Raw genomic sequence first — 17,408 nt, 5'->3', positions numbered from 1 at the left:
ATGGCTCTCACTGCCTCCTGTGACTTTCTGGAAGCAGGGACCGTGACTTTTTCCCTTGGGCCCCCGCTGGGTACAGAAAGGGCCCTGTGGCACATAGGAAGAGGGACGATGTAACCTGGCTTCTGGTGACAGGCGGGTGCCAGGTATTAACGTTAGGCTTTCTCCCTTTCCCCTTCTTCCTGTCCTTCAGCCTCAGCTGTCTCACAAAGACCCGTGCCAGTGTCTGTGTTTGATGAGTGAATAAATGCTTTGCTTTATGCCAGCGCAGCCCACAATAAGTCCACAGGAAACAAGCGCCACCAGCAGTGGTAGGATCAGAATACTTTAATAAGATATCAGTGTCAAAATACATTTCCTTATAAAGTTAAGCTCCCATATAGCAATAATGTCAGTAGGAATTCGACAAAAGAACAATGTACATGAATTCGTTACGTTGACAGATAAAGTTAATATTGAAGCTCGGAATATTTTTTCAGAGTGTTTTAGTAAAACTGCAAGGGTAAAACGCCCCTGAAGTTGAGGCAGCGCACACAGGACTCAACGCCAGCATTGTCATGGCACCAACCCTTCGAAGCCCTGTCGCCGTGCGGGGGACAAAGCTGTGCTGCTTATTCCCTGTGCTGCACAGGGAATAGGTAAGTTTCCTCATGTAACTTAGAGTTTTCTGAAATGTACATTTTGTTTTTAGCAGAGTGCATCCAGGCTTGTTGACACTGTTGCACTTCAGGTGTGTGTTGCTAGAAACTTCTTCATTGTACCCATGACAGATAAGTTCCATATGACTGGTGTTTAAGAACTGAAGGTATCATCCCTCTTACCCAGTGAGTTAAAGTGCTCTGAGAACACTCCGTTTCCAGTGCTTCCTACCTATACAAGTCACTTCAAGTGACAGGCAGATCTGGGGGAGGGCCTGAGGCTGGGGCGGTCCCCACGGTCTGCCTGCTGCTTGCCAGCGAGGGGCACTGCACCTAGGTCTTGCAGGGCAACATGAGGAGGGGGCAGCGGGATGGGGCCGGTCAGGTCAGCTGCCCCCCCTTTCTGCACCCTATGTCAGTTCGGCTCCATGCACCCCCAGGTGGTAAGCTGGGGAGACATGGACTGTGTCACTGCACCGTTTCCGAATCCTTGCTTACTTTCATGAATTTCCACCTAAGCCATCTCACGGTAGTTCTGGAAATACCCAAACGTGCCATGTGAGAGTCCCATAGCTCCGCGCACTTGCAGGGCTGGCAACACAACCTTAAGGGAAACTAAAGCGCTTCCTCTCCCTTCGATGTGCCCCGCCCCTAGCTCGTGACTCACCCTCAGACCCCACCCCCGGTAGCAATAATAATATATACATACATACACAATGCACACAGAACGCGAGGAGAGGACAGCCCACAGCATTCCCACCTAGTGATTCTGCTTCTTGGATTGTTTGTCACGCTATGGCACACCCCAAAAGCAAAAGCCACCCGAGAGGAATTGCGCAGTGTCAGCAGGAAAAGGAAAATGAACAACTTAAAAAAATCTTAAAGTGATTGTGTGAGCAGGATTGCATTTCCGTTTCTAAGTCTTCAGATATTACAAAGTACCCATATATATGATACACACTTAACCCAGGTATAAACTTTTAAAAAACTCAGTTATGGTTTTGAATAATAATAATTAAAAAATAATCCACCAAAGGGGGGGGGAACACCAAACAGTTTAGGAAAGCCACACGGCAACTTTCACAGATAACCACTTGCACTGGAGTTCGCCCTTCACATTTCTTTTTTCCCCAAAAGTCATGAAAATTAGAGTGAAGAGTTGGCGTAAAAGACTGAAATTTACAGTGTGGTGATTAGTTTTCGAGGAAGAAGGACCGCGAGGCTGCAAATCAAGCTTGAAAGCAAAATTATTTTGTTTCTCTTTGGCAACAACAACAGCATCTTTTTAGTTAAATGGAGCGAAGCTTCGCCTACAGCGGCACACACACCCCCCAGACTTGTTAGCGTGAGTACTGTGCGAGTGTGTGACGGAGAGAGGCTGATGGGTCATATAAATTAGAAGTGATTGAAGTTGGGGAGGGAAATCTTACAAAATTTAAGAATATTTTCACTGACAGAATACAACACAGGTCAGACAATTGTGTATTCTAAAAATATAGATAATAAAGTGAGCATCTGCAGAAAAAGGCCATACTTGGTAACCTGGGCAAGTTTGCCAGGTAAGAGGAGCATCTTGTAAAAAGTGTTGTGTTAGAAATACCTAGCTGCAAAAACAGGCGCAGAGAGTGATGCTGGCAGGACGGCGTGCGGGGGGGCCTGCCCTGTGGGAGGCTCTAGTTCAAGTGGCCTGGTCCAGGGCTCTGAGAAGTTCCCCTCCTTGCAGGAGCGTGGAGCTTCCTGGAACAGGGACGTTCACCTCACAGTCATATCTGGTCAGTTCAGGCAGCAGGTAGGGCTCAAATGAGGGCCCGAGCAGCCGGCTTGCCACACCTGAAAGAATGGTCAGTGCTGCATTTTAAAAACTAAATCAAACATTCGGAAAAGGCTCTATTCCATAAGAGGCTATTGGGGACGAGAAGGGCACAATGCAGGGAGCAAGAGCCATTTCCAGGTTTCATGCTTCGGGGGTATGGGTGGGTGGGGCGTCCTACCTGCGTGACCTAACTCTGTGCTCAGAGGGGGACCCAGCCCACTACGTGGGGTGCTGAACCCCAAGGAAGAGAGTGTGTGTGGTGCGGACAGCAGCAAGAGGATGTTTTGGGGGGGTGTTGTGTGGAGGGAGCCTTCACGAAGGCTTCTTGGCCCTGAAGGAGGAGATGTAAGAGCCTGTGGCCACTGTGCACTGGCAGCGGGGGGCACAGGGCCAAATGGAGGGAGGGAATTCCAAGCCAGTTGCTTTTTGCATACACAGCACTCATCTACGGGCATGTGCACTGTGCGCACATACTCTTGCACACGTACACACGCATTGCAGGGAGGGGCGAAGGGGGATCTCGGAGCACTCAAACCCCACCTCCTTGGAAGGCAGGCCCAGGTACCCAGAGGGCGTGAAGGCCCTTCATTGGGTCCCTGTATGCGAGGTTCCATTGTCCCTTCCCTTGGTGGCGTATGTGCAGGGCCCCTCCCCCCTGTCTGTGCCTGCCTCCCCCGCTGGGCCTCAGCCCCTGTGACCAGGGCCAGTCTCCTGCGTCTCTGAAGCCCCCACAATCGCAATGGATACTTGCTCACTATCCCTTTCTGATCCCCGCTTTTACATGCTGTCAGAAATAAGTCCCCCCAATTTCTAAGGTTCGAGGGAAAGTGTGCGCTCGCTCACCACAGGAACAATGGTGCTGATTATTACAAACTGTACCAGCACCAACACTTGGAATGCATTCCTCTCATTTGAAGGCGTGGCTTGCTCTGCCCTCCAGCTGGTTGAGAGAAGGGCTGGAATTGAAGCCCTGGGCTGGCCCTCCTGCATTCTGAAGCTGGAGCAGCAATTTGCCCCAGGCCACATTGCTGAGGAAACGCCCTCTTTTGGGTCAGGGGTCTGGTATGTTCCCCCATAGCCTCAAACTTGTTTATGCTAAGTAGTGCGCTTTCTGTGACAACATCTGTATTTTGCAAGATGGTAACAGACTAATGAGGCCCAAGGCAGGCATCAGGTGACTGACTGTCCAGGAAGCCCAGCAGGGCCACCCGCCCACAGCTGTCCAGGCCGCCCCCGCCAGCAGCATGTGCTCCAGGCATGTCCTCAGCTCAGCTCCCACCTGAACTCTGGTGGTGCCCCGGTAGGTCAGCGGGAAAAGGAAATTTGGTGACACAGACAGCTGAGTGAAGACACAGGCTTGAGAACTCTTTGGACGGAAAGAGCCTTGGATGTCAGCTGATGGTTGGAAGGTTCCTTCCAAACCCGGTAGACAGATGGCCTTCCAGCTCCTGCTGCATCACTTCTGGGAAGGAGGGCTCACCCCTCTCAAGGTGGCAGCCTTTCACGGCAGCAAGTCCCCCTCACACTGAGCTGGGACCTGTGCTTTGTGAAGCCCATCTCTGGGCCCTTGCCACCCGCCCCCCCCCCCCCGCCCCCACACATATATTGGACCCTGGCAGGGAGGCCTCAGCCCCCGATTGCACCCACCTGCAGCCTTGTGAGCCGACGGCAGGCTGTAGTCTTGGTACTGAAAGGCGCAGCACTGCGGGGGGAACCTGCTCTTGGCGCTCTCCCTGGGGCTCATGGCAGCCGGGGGCTGTGGTGGTGGCAGGTGTCTCAGAGGCTGACTGGAGCCCCTCATGGGATTTTGGGTGAACTCATCTGAAAGAGCAATGTCGGAGAGTGAGGGCAGTGCTGACCTGGAGGCTGGGGGAGAGGCTGCGAAGACCCCACATCCTCCTTTCCTTCAACAGAGTCACCAGAATTAGAGCCAACCCCCCACCTTGAAGCCCAGAGATTTCTGAGTCACTGGGGCCAGACTGGAGAGGCGAAGTTGGATGTGTGGAAGGTGGGGTGGCAAGGCAGGTGATGGGTGAGTGGAAGAACCAGGATGGGCCCCTGAGCCCCCAGCCCTTCTGCCAGCAAACACCACCACCCAACTGTGGCCTTCGGCTCACCACTGGGGAGGCTGGCGTTCAGCTGCTTGTCAGGCACTGAAGGGCAGTTTCCACAGCCCCTGAGAATCTTCATCCTTTTCCACCTCAGATGTGAAGGGCTACTGCCTGGAGGGTCCCCCTGGATGTAGAGGGGAGAGGGCCAGAGAACCAAGTCCTTAAACTGAGTCAGGGGTGGGGTGGGCTCAGGGCAGCGATGCCCAGAATAAGGTGGGCACCCCTCTCTCTGAAAGGCCACATCCCTAGCCCTCCCTGCTGCCCTGGCTGGCACGCCGAGGCTCCCTGTGTGAGAGCTCCCAGCCCCAATTCCCTGCCCAGCCTTCCCCAAGGGCCGTGGAGGGAACCCAAGGTGACCCCAGTCCGGGGATGGCTCACCCCACTCATGTCTTGGAAGGCTTGCTCCTCGTATTCCAGCTGTCGCTTCAGCTTCAGCTTGTTGGAGAGGGCGACCATGGCCGGGCTCATCACGTCCGGGCCCTGAGGCCCAAAGCCCTTCGCAGACCTGCCAAGCCCAAGAGAGTGGCTGTGAGGGGGTCTGGAGCCCCGTGCCACCCAGTGCCCTCTCCTGAACTCAGGGCCTTCGGAGAGCCCTCCCTGAACTAACAGGACTGTGGCGGCTCTAAGGCCCATAGGGCAGACCCACACCCAGAGGAAGGGTGTGGGCCCCAGGGCCTGGGCGGTGGCTCTGCTGCCCTTCCTCAGTTTCCTCTACCTGGTGAGATGCTAATGGTCCCTGTCACCTGTGCGCCCCTCCACATCTGCCCGCCTGACCAGCTGCCATCAGTCTTTAGGAGGGTCTCTCCACCTTCTCTCGTCCTGCCCAAGCTGCTCCCACTGAGCGCTGCTCTGTCGAGGGCACCAGGGCAGCATGACCAATGTGCCCTGGGGGCTGGAGGTCATATGCCAACCATTGGCCTTAGCCCAGTGAGCGCCCAGCTGGTGGACATGGGGCTAGTTGGGGATTTGAAGGAGCCAGGGAAGGCAGGACCGAGGAGGGAATGCTGGGTGTGGAGAGGCAGGGGCATCTTTTCACTTTTCTCCACCAGGGTTCCAAGAGGGAACTGAGACAATCATCACTCAGGTCACTGTGTTCTGTGGCTTTGGTAATGAACTCTAATAAGAGGTACTCTGTGGGGTGCGTCAATGAGAGACATTGGTGTTCAAGGCTTTGACAGCCAAATTCTCTCCCTTTTCCTGTCCCCCGTCTCCTCTGGGCCCCCTCCAGCCCTGGTAAATACATCCCTGTGAGAGGCCTCCCAGGCCTCGGGGTGATGCCCTACAGCCTAGGCTCTTGGATTTCCGGGGAGGGCTAACTGGAGGCTCAGCCACTGTACAGCAGGCATTGGTGCTGGGGCAGTGGGCCTTTCCAGGCCCCAGGTCTCCCCGCTGTGGGTGCCCATCTGTTCCCTCCCTTTTCAGCACAGCCTTGGCCGAAGCGGCGCGGGGCCACTGCCACATACCTCTTCTTGAACATGGAGAGATGAGGCGAGGTGACAGGGGCCCCCAATGGCGACGTCCCCAGGGCCTCAGTGCGCTGATCTTCGACAGGCCACTTCGCAGGCTTGAAGTGTAATGGTGGGTCAGGGGGCCACTGCGTGTTGAATCTGCCCCCCAAAGAAGAGAGAGGAGTGCTGGCCTGGCCGCAGCACGGTGGCAGGGACACCTTGTTCCCGCCATCATAAAAGATGGAGGACAAGGGCTGGTGCTCAGGCTGTATCTTTTTGCTCTCCAGTGGCTGCTGGTACTTGTCCAGGAGGTAGGGGCTGTGAGGAGCCATGGGGGCCAGCGGCTGGAAGATGCTGGTCATGGTGTTGAAGCACTGCTGGGGGAGGAGCTGTGGGTTCTCAGGGAGGAGCTTCTCCTCCGGGCAGATGGGACTCAGCTGGAAGTCTTCCCCATCCATGGGGATGTAGGGTGCCAGCGTCTCCAAGTCCAGCTCACTGAAATCCACCTGAGGAGACACAGGGCAAAGGTGCTCAGCAGCTGGCACTGCCCCCCACAATATTCCATCTCGGTCCCTCATCCCTCCCTGCTAGAGTCTGTCATCCTGGACACAGGTCAACAGGGGCGCCCCTGCTCTGACACCTTTGATGGCTCCCCGTGGCCCACCAGGACACTCAGACTCCTCCTCTAGCCTTTCTGTGCAGTTTGTCCCTCTTCAGCCTGTGCCACACGTCTGCACGTGGACATCCCTCCACACACCACGCTGGTGTCACGCACCTGCCCCACCCAAATGCTCTCTTCTCTCCACTCTGCCCCAGCCCCAATGGAAAAATACACCCTTAGTCTCACAGATCAACTCTATTCCAACTAGTGGTAGTAAGCTCCTTGTAAGCTGTGTGTGTTAGGTCAATTCATCAACCCCAAACCCCACCTTCTCTCAAGAGGCCCGGGCAAGCTCCTTCTAGAAAGCCATCCCTGCCTCCTCTGGCCCACAGTGGCTGTTCTCAGGGGACACTCAGGCCTGTGCTGCACACAGTGGCTCCTGGAGAGCTGAGGGCACTGTTGTCCTCCCCTTCTCATGGGCCTCGGCACAGGCCTGGACACAAGGCTAACGCCAGGGCCGAGACTGCTCAGAGACCAAGGCCCCAGGCGTGGTCTTCCCCCAGTCAGCAAGTCCTCAGAGATGGCCCCTCAGACTCCAGGGTCACCATGGGCACCACAGGGAACACCCCAAGCAGACACAGAGTCGAGTTTCCTCCTTCCAAGAATGACACTCTCCCAGGAGTAGGAGCAGGGGAATGTGCTTAAGGTGTTAACAATTACAGTGAAACGAATGGTTAAAGACAGAGCAGACTGTTATGATCAGATGCTAAGTAAATCCTAGTGGAGTTCAGAGGGGAGAGAAGGGAGGGCCGGCGCAGGGAGCGTTGGACAGAAGAGCTCGGACTCGGGCCAGGCAGCATAACGAGACTGGACAAGCGGTGGAGCAGGGCAGGACTCTGAATGAATGACCCAGGCTAAGACAAACAGGAATGGATGACTTTCCTTTGGGTTTTGTGAAACGTGCACCCATCTACCCACCTCAGGCCTGCTTATGCAGCTTCTGCAAGAGTATTTGGCCTTACGTAACCAATGCTTTCGTGAAATGTGACAGGTAAATGAAAATTTATGAATCAGACGCCAATTTTAAATGCACCTGAAGTAAAATAGTGTTTCAAAGACTCCTATGATGATTAAGTTTGTGGAGGAGGGAGTAATTGTTTCCTATGCTTATAAGTATCTTATATTTCTGGATGTCCTTTTTAAATAAATGTTGGGCTTCCTTTAAGTAAAGTTCAGTAGCAGTGTTGGTTTTCATGGGCACTGAGAAAGCTGTCTGAGTCAGTAGGAGGAAAACAAGGTGAGAGTTAAAAGTGGAGGAGCTAGGTTTGGCACTGATAAAGCAAAAGGCGGAAGCAGGAGAAGGTTCTGCACTGGCTTGACTTCCCCGTACCCTCACCCAGTTAGGGGCCATGGCTTTGGCCAAGCACCTCCCCTGGTCTCTGCCACAAAGAGGTGAGGCTACAAGACCAGATGTGGGCCTTCACCAGCAGCAGCTGGAGGGCATGGCCATGTCAATCTCCTTCATGGCCGCCTACCTGGGGGCTGCATTGGTCCTTTGCCTCTGTGTCCATGGCAAAGAGCTTCTCAATCACTTCAATCTTCAGATCATCGTTCAGAGATGTGTAATAGTCTTCAGGGCTGTTGGGCTGGAGACCAGGAAGGAGAGTGTCAATGTCAAGGGCATGACACTAGTCTCCCCGAAGTCCAAGGTGGAAGAAAAAATACATTCTTGGGCCCACAGATCAACTCTATTCCAACTAGGGGTAGAGGTGCCACTCCTTGCAAGCTGTGTGTATTAGGTCAATTCATCAACCTCTCTGCACTTCAGTCTCCTTATAAAATGAGCCTGTCTTGGGGAGCAAGTGGGACGAAGGCTGTGGCTGGCAGGGCCCAGGGAACTGTACAGCTCTATGCCCTGAGCTGGGAGGGAGCAGGGATGGGGCTCTGAACGGTGCACCTCAGCCGCTGCCTTCACGGTACTTATTTAGGTGGGGATGGGGATGGGCTGGGTTGAGCACTTGGCAGGTGTGTGTCACCCTCTCTGGGATAAGTTGAGTAGGAGGAGGGCAGTATTTCTGTCCAGGATGTCCAGCCATCTGGCAGCAGCTAGAAGGAGGAGCCCACCCTCTCCATGGCCTCACTCCAGGGGGGGCTCACCGTGGAGCAGCTGCTGTTGGTGGCGCTGGGGCTGGTGGAGCCACCTGGCGCAGCTGCCTGGGGCATGGTGAAGGCGGGCAGGCTCCCGGCCTCGCTCTGGGCACCGTGGCTCCTCAACTCCTCAGCCCATGGCTGGCTGGGGGGTAGGATGGTCTCTCCATAGGCTGACGACTCCTCGAAGTTCTGGTTCCCTGTGGAGACAAGGGTCTGGCTTGGTTAACACCCGCCACCACTGGGCTCACCCCCAGGGCAGAGAAGGCCCAAAGGATGCATGGGAAATCTCCACAAGGTCTGGAAATCATGCCTGGGGCTAGGCCCTCCATGCGCTGAGGCTTAGCTGGGACAAAGGGCCCTTTAACTGGGACACTTGAGTCACTGTACAGACTCCCTTTCAAGAAGACACCCTCTTGGAGCATTTAATTTTCAGAGACTCAATGTAGTTGGAGCCACCATTCCTTGAAGAGTGATCAGCACGTAGGTGAGGAGGTTGGAGAGGTGAGTTGGTGGTTGGCCTCCGTGCTACCGCACAACAGGGAAGCGGCAAAACCTCTCTTCCCAGGATGGCCCTCTGAAGTTGCTAGTCTCATGTGGCCTCTCAAGAACATGTCTACAGGGGCTGAGACAGTCCAGGGCAGGCACGGCAGCTGCACCTGTTCCTTCCACAGCCATGGCAAGGCTGCGGGTCACACAGAGGGACACAGGGGAGGAGGGGGCCCCCAGGTACACATTAAGTGCTTCCAGCATGGCAGCAGGAGGCTGTCTGTGTGGCTGTAAGGACTCCCGTCTTTACAGGGACTGGCACACATTTGAAGAAGTAGTTCCTGTGGGAGTTAAATCTGGGCCTGAACCTTTTCTCCACCCATGTGTCTGGAATTCTTTCTCCCAACATTACTTCAGTCTGGCTCTCTGCCTAAAAATCGATCTGCCCTTCAAGGTACAGGTGGAGAGCCGCCCTCACTGTGAAACTGTGCCAGCGGCCGCAGGGCGGGTCTCTAGCTGTCCTCCGCTCTCATCTCAGACTCCTACCCCTCCTCCTGTGCTGCAGCTGCGACTCCTCAGGAGGGAGCCTCTACAACCTCTCCAGGGTCAGCGCTGCGTGAGGTCAGGAGCAGCGCTGTCTCACCCCTGGCAGGTGTGTGTGTTGTGCTTTTGCGCCCAGCACAGAGTCTGGCCGCTAACAGATGATTAACGAGACTCAGGGAAGGAACAGGGGCATCTCCAGTTAAGGACAGGCTGTCGTCAGGGGGGCCTGTTATGGTAGAAACCTCCCCCCCCCCCAAGAAGGTTCAACGACCCTCAGCTCTGCTGAGGAGCACCCACCGAAATCCAGAGAAATGATGGCATCTCCCGCAGTGGGGGCCAGCTGGGCCAGCTCCTCGGGCTCCTCCTTCAGCTTGGTGTACAGGAAGTGGCTCTTCTCAGAAATGGCCATCTCGCCACTGTTGTCAAAGATGCTGTTCATGGCCGTCAGGTGCGGCTTGAACAGGGATTCCGTCTGGTCCATGGAGAACACCACGTCATTCTTCTCAATCTCACTGATGGGACAAGAGAGCACTTCAGACCTTTATGTTTTCTAGCCAAGTCCTCCGCTCCCCAGGCACAGGGCAACCCTGATGCTCAAGCCTCTTAGCCAAACACACGGGCATGGACACTGGGTTGTCATTTTTGTAAAGAACCACAAAGAGAGAAGTTTGAAGGTAAGGGAGCAACATCGGGAGTGCACTTGGACAAGGAACCTGTCTGGGACGCTGTTTCATGATCAGATGCTGCACGGTGTGCGTGGGTCTGAAGGGTTTTGTCTGTTTCACCCTGGCAATGACTTTGTTCAGCTTTCCTTCCAGATGCTACAGAGTGAGGGTGTTATGTCTGCTTTTCTCAAATCACACGGGTGGTTTTTCCCATTCAAAAAGTGCTCGTTAAGTGATGACTTTGTTCTGCCTCCCCTCATTGGTTAGAGAAATGACACCGGAAGACAGAAAGGACAGAAAAAGCACTGGAAAGGGGATATCCCGAGGGTCTGCTCCCGAGACACCCACGGCAGCCCTGTGGGTCGTAAGGATCCGCACTGCAAAGAGCTGGCGAAGATCCTTTGGGGAGGGTGGGCTTCCCCTGGGCCTGCCATCCTCAGGCTGGGGGGCTCGGGCCCCCTGCCCCCACTGGCCCTGACACACTCACCTCAGGACGTAGTTCACACACATGATGCACTGGGGCTGCAGGTTGCGAGGGTTGTAGATGACCGTCCCCTGCGTCTCCAGCCACACGTAGCCTCCGTGCTTCGCCAGCATCCGGTACTGGCCACTCACCACCTGACCCTTGGTGCACACTACGGGAGGGGAAAGGGGGCCTGGGTTCAGGGCCATCCAGAGAGGAGGGCGGCACTGCCAGTCCCGTGACAAGTCCGCTCGCCGACTGGCTGCGCCCTCACTTTCCCCATTCCCCTACCCCAGTTCAATAACAGGGGCACCTGCCTCTTCTGTCAGGTACCCCAGGTTGGGGGCAGGCACTTGTGAGCAGGCCGAGAAAGCCTGGCCTCAGGGCAGTCCTTTGTAGTAGACCTGACAGCAATACTCAGCTTGTGAGTAAAGGAAGTTTTAAAATGATATCCTTGATTGTTCCAGGTCATGTCAGGCCTGCCACCAAACTTCTGTGGCCCGTAGCCAGGGCAGAGGTAGGGGGCTGGGGCCCCAGCAGCCTACACTCAGCCTCTTCAAAAACCTAAGTCCTTCCCACTCCTTGTCTTCCCAGCTGCCTAGCTGGGCTGCCTGTTTATGATTTCTTTCCAATTCAAGATTGCTCGAAATGTTCATTTAACATCTGTGTTTACTATGAAAAGACATTGGGGAAGGGCTCCCACATCTTGGAATGACCACCTCCCCAGTCCAGAATGCTCTCTCTGCTCCCATTAAAAAGGAATCAATAAATCTACTCATGTCAGAATTTCTGGTAGTTTTCTGAACTGCCCCATTACTTTGACCCCTTGGGCATTCGCTCTTCAGAATCCCAACTCAGAGACTCCACCTCAGAAATCACAGAGAATGGGAAGGAGGCATGCTGGCAGGGGGAGACATCGTGTTCGCCCAGGGACTTTGGGGAGAAAGCGATCTGTGTTGGCATTGGTGTCCTCACCTGCCAAATAACCACTGATTAAAAAATAATTATCATTATTAGCTATGCAGTGTACCACAGCTGTTTGCACTAAGGGCCAAATCTGCCTTACCAGGTACGAGAGTGTGGGCTCAGTGTCACTGGCGAATCTCCCCCAAAGTCACTACCATGGACAGCGCCCAGGCCCTGGTACCCCTGTAGACAATGTGGGGAAGGGCTGGTGTGGGGATATCCGGATTCTCCCACAAGGCTGGTGGCCACCTCCCCATCCCCACCCTTGTGTGGTTGAGAAAGGCAGTCTGGTTCGTACTAATGCTGCTCGTCATCCTTTACATTTGTCTTTCTTGGCAGATATTATCCTCTTCAAAAATTTAGCAGGCACCTCTAAGGTACAGGAAATACCATAACTTACACGTGTTCAGTGCTTTGCAGTGTTTGAAACTATCTCATACGATGACTTCACTTCTATAAACCGGGTACAACAGCCCCTGGCACATACAGCGTCAGTAAGGGTTACGGGCCTTGTCCGCACCTCGTTTTGGACACAACAGCACCACGAGGCATCTATTGCTATTCCTGTTTCACATCTGGAGAAGCTGAGGCTCAGAACTATTGAGTGATTTGTTCACAGGCCCCCTCAGTAGAAACAGCAGACAAGGTTATAGTCCAAATTCAAGATGACTCTCTACGCTCATTTTTGTTTCAAGGCAGCTTGAGTGAGGCTTAATTTGCCTTCAATTTAAAAATGCGCCCAGTTAAGTGCAATGACTTTTGACACCCTTGTGACTATTACCACCCTGAAAGGTATGGTGACTTTTCCATCACACCAACCCCATTCCCAAACCCTTGTGCCTCTTGATAGTCCATCCCCATTCTCACGCCAGTCCCAGGCAGCCCCTGATGTGATTTCTGTCACTAAATATTGAAACGCCCCTTTTCCATGTGCACGCAGGGGGGTCACACAGGAGCACAAGCTCTTTGCGTCTGCCTTCTTTGCACTCAGCATGTTTCCCGGGTTCCTCACGCTGCTACAGGTATTTGTGGTTTGTCCCTTTCATTGCTGAGTAAGGCTCCATTGCATGGATGTACCGTAAGTTCATTCATTCACCCGTCAACGGGTGTTTGAGTTGTTCTCAGTGATTAGTTATTATGAATACAGTTGCTACAAACACCAGTGCACCATGCTTTGTATGGACGTACTTTTCATTTCTCATGGGCATAGCTAGGGCTGTAATGGCTGGGTCGTATGGCCAGTGTATGTTTACGTTATAAGAAGCAGCCACATTATTTTCCACGGTGGCTGCGTCATCCTAATCTTCTTCAAAAAAGCCTGTGCTATAGGGGAGATAGAGATCCTTTCCTTTTAACATAAAGAAACTTAAGGCCAGAAGGATCGTGACCTGCTTGACATCGCCTAGGACTAGAGGACTGTCTCGTCGCTCCCAGTCTCGTGCACTCTTCCTTCCTTCCCCTGGGCCACAGCCCACAGGCAGACTAAACTTGCTGTCGCCCCTGTCCTGAACTCTCATGGACTCTTCCATGGAAGAAGCAACTTCTGTCCTCCCTGGTTTCACTTTATCTGCTCTGCTGAGGCCCCTCCCTGCTACGGTGAAATGATTCTTGTACAATTTCAAGCAGCTAGAGTTAACTTATTTAGACGGTTCTTAATGCAGTCAAAATTCAGGGCTCTTGTTCTTGATTAAACAGTGCAGTGAGCAAAGGTTTTAACTGTATTTCTAGCAATTGCAGGCGAGGGCCTGCTCTGTCGGTGGAATATAATTACACCTGCCTTCTAATCATCTGCTCATTAATGCCAGCCCGGGTGAGGGGCCTGCTACCTGGTAGATAGGCTTTTTATGACCTTTAATCTTGTTTTCCTAAGAGCACATAATGTCCTCACACAACAAAGGAAAAGCACCCCCCCCAACCCCTCCTGCCTGAGAGTAACAATGTATAAATTACCAATCCATTTGGAAATGATGGCTTTCAATTATCTGAATCTGGCTCCAGGGCTGAGCTTCCCCAGCGATTTCAATGGAAAAGGTTCGTAGACTAAGACACATACGTGCGGAAATTCGGATGCTGGTGTGTCAGCCGGCCTCAAACCTTGGCCTCCAGCTATTTCAGGGCATGAGTGTGGGGCTGTGGTGCAACTGTACTTGCACAAACCCAATGGTGGGGGTGGGGTGGGTTTTGCTGTAGCCAGCACAAACCCAATTTCCAACCCAAGCACATTTCNCTGCCTGAGAGTAACAATGTATAAATTACCAATCCATTTGGAAATGATGGCTTTCAATTATCTGAATCTGGCTCGAGGGCTGAGCTTCCCCAGCGATTTCAATGGAAAACGTTCGTAGGCTAAGACACATACGTGCGGAAATTCGGATGCTGGTGTGTCAGCCGGCCTCAAACCTTGGCCTCCAGCTATTTCAGGGCATGAGTGTGGGGCTGTGGTGCAACTGCATTTGCACATACCCAATGGTGGGGGTGGGGTGGGTTTTGCTGTAGCCAGCACAAACCCAATTTCCAACCCAAGCACATTTCCGGTTGCTGGATTTGCTGGCTGGCGGGGTCCAGGCCTCTGATCCCAGAGCAGCTTTACCTGGTTCCACCAGGGGAACAGGGGAGCCTGTGACTTCCACTCGGGCTGGGAATTACCTGTAAGAGTGCCTAATGCTTACACACACACACCCAATAATAAAACACCGTGTGTTTTCCCTGGAGTCAGCAGAAAACTGTGACAAATTTTTATCCCAGCTCTTTTTTCATGAATCAAAGCTTTTCTAAGAAGAAGATAAAAAAAAAAAATCCTTCTTATATGTCTAGGGAGACGCCATCATTTCTGTTCCCTTGGACAGCAGTTCCCAGAAGACATTGTATAATACTGTCCTCTGAGAATTCCCAGAAACTTTTTTGTTGGTCGAATGCTTTGACTTCACCCTTGGCTGAGGAGAAAAGCCGGACTTCCCCCCCGCTATTTTACGTCTATAGGAGGGAAGGCCCAGAAAGCCTGGCCTTAGGGAATTGGCGGGGCAGCTGGGCCAGAGCCTAGTTCCCCGAGTCCCAGTTCAGACGCCTTTGGGAACAGGAACAGCCGCAGACCAGAGAAGCATGGGGACCCCATAGCAAAGGCTGGAACCACGTCCTGCAACTTCAAGGCCTGGGCTGGATCGCACCCGTCCTCGTGGGCCGGGCACACACGGTCACCTCCACCTCCCTCCCCCATCCCTGGGCCCATAAATGCAGCCGAGTCCAGGTCCCTTGTTTGTTTGTTTTTGCTGGAGAGCATAGTGAGAAACGTCTCTGAGTCACCATAAAGGGCCCCCTTTCGCTGTCTGATTAAACTCAGAAACTTCGGAAAAGCAGCAGAGAAAGCCAATTAGAAAGAGAAGACCTCACTCTCTTAACAGATTAACTGCGCTCAGATACTGCATATGGGGCTGCTGATCTGTCAGTTGCTCTGAACTCAGCTGTCCTAACCTCGGGACAGATGGATGGAGTTAGGAACGATGGACAAATAGCTGTACTTCCGTTTTCTTCACTGCTACTCCAAGCCCCAGCTGATCCTGGGAGCTCAAGACCAGCGGGGCCACTGGGAATCTTCCTACACTCGGCTCTTGGCCCCTCTGTCTGCACCACTGTGGGCACTTAGTTTGAAAGATTCTTTTTCAAATACCTTTAATGCCTTTGGGTTCACCATTCATGTAGTGCCTGTGCTGTAGCTAACACTATGCTTGAAACCATGGCTGAAGGTGGGAGTCGCCGGGCATCCTTGGAGCCCCAGCCCTCCTTTTCCCTCAGAAACGAGACCCCTTAGGGCAGGGATCAGTCCTGTCAATTCCTGTGTCCCCAGTGGACCAAGAATAGAGTTGTAAATCCAGAGCCCTTGCACATTTGTGGGGCTGTATGGACTTAAGAAAATGGTCTTGGATCACCTGCAGATGGGAAGCCTGAACTGGGCATGGGACCAAGGGAGTGAAACAGAACTCTGTCCTGTGCAATATGGTAGCCACTAGCCAAGGGTAGCTATTTATTTATTTAGTCCTCACTTGAGGTTATGTTTATTGATTTCAGAGAGAGAGAGAAAACATTGATGGGTTGCCTTCCATATACACCTTGACGAGGGATTGAACCCATGGCCTTTTGGTGTATGGGACAACGCTCCAGCCAATTGAGCCACACAAGCCAGGGCAAGTGTAGCTATTTAAACTGAATTAAAATTAAATTAAAAGAATCAACTCCTCAGTTGCACTAGACATATTTCAAGGACGTCACGGGCAGCACATGAAATAGGAAGGTATGGAACATTTCCATTGCAGAAGGTTGCATTGGACAGTCCTGTTCTAGAATCCTCGCATAACTGCCGAGCACAGTTTCCACGTGCCATCCCTGAGTTGCCTAGACAGCCTCTCCCACTGAGCTCCCTTGTCCAGCAGGCAAGCTCCTGGAGCACCATCGGTCCTGGTTGTGCCCTCCTACCTTCCCTGCTGTTTAATCCTCCCCTATCTTTCCAGGCGGCCAACTCAGGTGCCCTACCTCTCCTTTGCTGAACTGCCCCCGCCCTCCTTTTCTCTGAACAAATGTACTTGCTTCTGTAGCGCATACCCCGAGGTGATCACCTCTCTCGTGTTGCCCCCTGCAGGGCTGCTCCACGGGGCTGTGCAGCCTGCTCACCCCTTCTGCAGGGTGCTCAGTGGAGGTGGTATGTGGGGGCTGAGATTCAGCCCATCTTCTACTCCCAGAGCTGTGTGGCTGGCCGTGGGTGTATCACCCTGGAGGAAGAAGCCTTTTTCGAATTTTCGTGAAAGTGTCATATAGGCTGGTGGCAGCCTTGGTTCTCTAATCATCCTGAGTCTCTCAGCTCCACGGGATAATGACTCAGTGAAGGAAGGGACTGGCTCTTCTCCTGTCTCACTGTCACACACCACCCAAGGCCAAATTCCACAGGCGCAAGGGAGACACCCAGGACACTCCAGGGACTTACGGTTCTGGTGACTTTTGGTCATGTTCTCTGAGTCCAGTGCATGGTAGAACTCATAGGCTGAGCGACCAAGTAGTTCCTCTGGGTGGTAACCAATCAGTTCTGTGATTCTGAATTAAAAAAAAAAAAAGAAAAGCATGTAGGGATGAGAAACCATACACATGTGGACAGGGGCTTGAGGAGCTAAATCCAGCAGGTGAGTCAAATGCACACGTCCAGATGGAAACACCACAGGCTTCCTGGTCACGCCATTCACACAGGCAAAAGCCACATGGTGGCCGACCTGCCATTGTGGACCCGCCCAGCCTCCACCCCTCTGCCCTTCCTGAAGTCACATTGGGGGAGGAAGGAAACACGGCTCTCTGCCCCCAGCCCTACTGGACACATGTGCCTGATCTCTAGCAACCAGCCAACCAAGGGATCTCACCAGCCCCTCTCCACGCCCCCGATTTTACAGATGAGAGAGTAGAGACCCAGGGAAGTCAAACAATTTGCCGATGTCCATGTGTGTCTAAGGACAGAGCCAGAATGAAAACCAGGGCCTCCTGACTACTAGA

At 53.2% G+C, this 17,408-nt stretch overlaps 1 protein-coding gene across 1 annotated transcript in view; it reads right to left on the bottom strand.

The window, feature by feature from the left end:
• Nucleotides 1-480: 480 nt before the first annotated feature.
• The window catches only part of EPAS1 (endothelial PAS domain protein 1), an 82,721-nt gene continuing 65,793 nt past the window's right edge, over nt 481-17,408 (bottom strand). The window contains exons 7-16 of the mRNA XM_037066524.1: nt 16,855-16,961; nt 10,941-11,088; nt 10,086-10,300; nt 8,766-8,956; nt 8,144-8,254; nt 6,023-6,513; nt 4,938-5,064; nt 4,566-4,683; nt 4,096-4,269; nt 481-2,465 (exon numbers count right to left, since the gene is read on the bottom strand). Of these exons, the coding sequence (XP_036922419.1) occupies nt 2,314-2,465; nt 4,096-4,269; nt 4,566-4,683; nt 4,938-5,064; nt 6,023-6,513; nt 8,144-8,254; nt 8,766-8,956; nt 10,086-10,300; nt 10,941-11,088; nt 16,855-16,961 (1,834 nt within the window). The 3' untranslated portion in view covers nt 481-2,313. The remainder of the gene's footprint in view (nt 2,466-4,095; nt 4,270-4,565; nt 4,684-4,937; nt 5,065-6,022; nt 6,514-8,143; nt 8,255-8,765; nt 8,957-10,085; nt 10,301-10,940; nt 11,089-16,854; nt 16,962-17,408) is intronic.

Source organism: Sturnira hondurensis, unplaced genomic scaffold (genome assembly GCF_014824575.4).
Source record: "Sturnira hondurensis isolate 20B ecotype Veracruz unplaced genomic scaffold, ASM1482457v3 Scaffold0016663, whole genome shotgun sequence".
Lineage (NCBI taxonomy): Eukaryota > Metazoa > Chordata > Mammalia > Chiroptera > Phyllostomidae > Sturnira > Sturnira hondurensis.
The sequence above is the reverse complement of the archived record's forward strand: the minus strand, read 5'-3'. Positions and strand labels throughout refer to the sequence as shown.